At 53.8% G+C, this 2,314-nt stretch overlaps 1 protein-coding gene across 1 annotated transcript in view; it reads left to right on the top strand.

The window, feature by feature from the left end:
* The first annotated feature begins 1,124 nt into the window (after positions 1-1,124).
* The window catches only part of LVRN (laeverin), a 68,726-nt gene continuing 67,536 nt past the window's right edge, over positions 1,125-2,314 (top strand). Inside the window, exons 1-3 of the mRNA XM_029941138.1 lie at positions 1,125-1,232; positions 1,776-2,033; positions 2,154-2,252. Coding sequence (XP_029796998.1) covers positions 1,125-1,232; positions 1,776-2,033; positions 2,154-2,252 — 465 coding nt within the window. The remainder of the gene's footprint in view (positions 1,233-1,775; positions 2,034-2,153; positions 2,253-2,314) is intronic.

Raw genomic sequence — 2,314 nt, 5'->3', positions numbered from 1 at the left:
TAAAAAAAAATAAGGGAATTTTGTTAAAATTTTTGGTGAATGTATTCCTGGAAAATGATCTATTTCCCAGAACTATTCTTTCCCTGAAGTGTCAGAAATTTCATGGATTAATATTCTACAGTTTTTTAAGTTATTGACATAAGTCTGACTCAGCTAGTGTGCTATTTAGCAAGTTTTGAGCGACATGAATGATTTCAATGAGATGTTTAAACTACTGAATCATTTGGTGTCATTTTATTTCTTTGAATCCTTTTTTGTGTGGTGGCCAATTTCTATTTGTTTAATGATATTAGACAAATGGAATTAAACAGTTGTGTTTGCTGATATACTTTTCAGTGGAGTTTTTTTTAAATATAAAACCGACATGAGGGACACCTGTAATATGAATTTGAAGTAACTCTGTTATTGGGGCGCCTGGGTGGCTCAGTCAGTTGAGTGTCCGACTTCAGCTCAGGTCATGATCTCACAGTTCATGGGTTCGAGCTCTGAGTGGGCTCTGTGCTGACAGCTCAGAGCCTGGAGCCTGCTTGAGATTCTGTGTCTCCTCTCTCTCTGACCCTCCAATGCTCGCACTGTCTCCCTCTGTCTCTCAAAAATAAATAAAAATCATTAAAAAAAAAAAAAAGGTTTTGAAGTAACTCTGTTATTGACTTCTTTCTTTAACTTCTCCTTGGGTTAAAGGAATTGTCCAGTGGGTGGTAAGGACAATCATTAGCTCTACATCTGGGACACCCCGCTAGCTCAGTAGCGCACAGTTCTGACAGATGGTGCTTTTTCTCCCCTCGGCTCCACCCGCGATCATCGGGGGAGTGAGGCAGGTGGCCACCATTAGTTTTAAATAGGATTGTTTCATTTCTGGAGAAAGCAGGTCAAACCTGTAATCAGGAGGCGGTCTACAGATTACAGCACAACCATCGGGGTGAGCTTGGTGTCCAAGTCTCCTTCTTCCTCCCTGCCCGGTTCCGGACGTTTATTTTTAATGTGATTAATTTCACTGGGAGGGGCAGGGAGGATCACCTTTCCCAGGAGAATCACCTGGCTTCACCCCATCTCCGAACTCAGGTGGAAGGGTTTCCTCCTTGGATGGGACCTAGCAGGAAAGCGAAGACCGTTTTCTCGCCGAGATGGAAAGATTCTCTGCGTCTGAACGTCTGAAGATGGAATACGCCCAAGTAAGCCTTCGCCAGCAGAGAATCTTTAACCAGTCACTCGCCTTCCCCAGTGCCTCCAGAGTACGCGCAAACCCTCTCCCAAAGCCCGAGAGGGAGTGCTTGCAGAGCCGGAGCCCCTCTCCCAGGCCGGGGACCTCTCCCTGCGGCACGGGCTAAATAGCAAACAGATGCCGGGCGAGCCAGAGATCTCGCCGACTGGGACACCGCCTGGGGACACGAGTCCCGCCCCGGCAGTTTCCGAGTGGAAAGGCTGGCCGCACGACTAGGGCTTGAAACGGATCGGTTCTGAAAGCAGAACATCCCCTTTCCGGGGGACTGCCCGTCTCCACCTCGCAGGCCCCAGAGGAACTCCCCTTTCCTTTCTGTCGGCCCCTCCTCCAGCCCCCACTTCCCCAGCTCCGAGAGGCTCCGGGACTCCGACCTTGTATCCATCATCACACTCTCCGCCTGGGCTGCATGAGTCCTGAGCTAATTCAGGAGGCGAATTGAGGGTCAACGGTTTGGCTCCGGGAGTTAGTTCTGCTGGCGTGGATGTCCTGCACAGGGTCATATCAGAGTGCGTCTCCGCAAGTCCAGATCCTTCGGCCCCTCACCCACCCCTAGCTTGCCCCGCTGGTGGCCAGCAGGTGTGCCGTCCGCAGACCGTCCGACAGTCTCGGAGCGCAGTGGGCCCTGCACTTGTCTCCGTTCCCACAACACCTGAGACCGCACTGGGGCGCATCCAACAAACCCCATGAATCCAAACATCCTCGTCGGAAGTGTCTAAGTTCGAGGGTGGTCCGACCGTCCCCTTCCCGCGTCGACTCTGCAAGCCTGTCGTACGAGGTCTTTCCTTTTGGACCCAAAGAGGCGCGCGCTGCGGTGCGCGGGACCCGCCTCTTCCCCAGGCCCGGGCGGGGCGGGGGTGGGTAGGCAGGGACCTGGATCTAATTAGCCGGGAGGGGGAAGCCGTGGTCCCACTCGTTCGCTCCTGTCTCCCAGCTCCTCGCGGAGGAGGAGGAGGGACGGTACGGAGAGGAGCGCAGGGGTCCCCTCACTGAGCCCCCGGGCCAAGATCTGAGCCGCCGCGGCCTCCCGGCGGTCGCCTGGCCCTCGCCGCGGGCCCAGCCATGGGGCCCCGGGCCAGCTCCGGCTTCTACGTG

The sequence above is a fragment of the Suricata suricatta genome, chromosome 6 (genome assembly GCF_006229205.1).
Source record: "Suricata suricatta isolate VVHF042 chromosome 6, meerkat_22Aug2017_6uvM2_HiC, whole genome shotgun sequence".
In the NCBI taxonomy this organism is placed as follows: domain Eukaryota; kingdom Metazoa; phylum Chordata; class Mammalia; order Carnivora; family Herpestidae; genus Suricata; species Suricata suricatta.
Note: the sequence above shows the minus strand (reverse complement) of the source record. Positions and strands in the feature narration are given on the sequence as shown.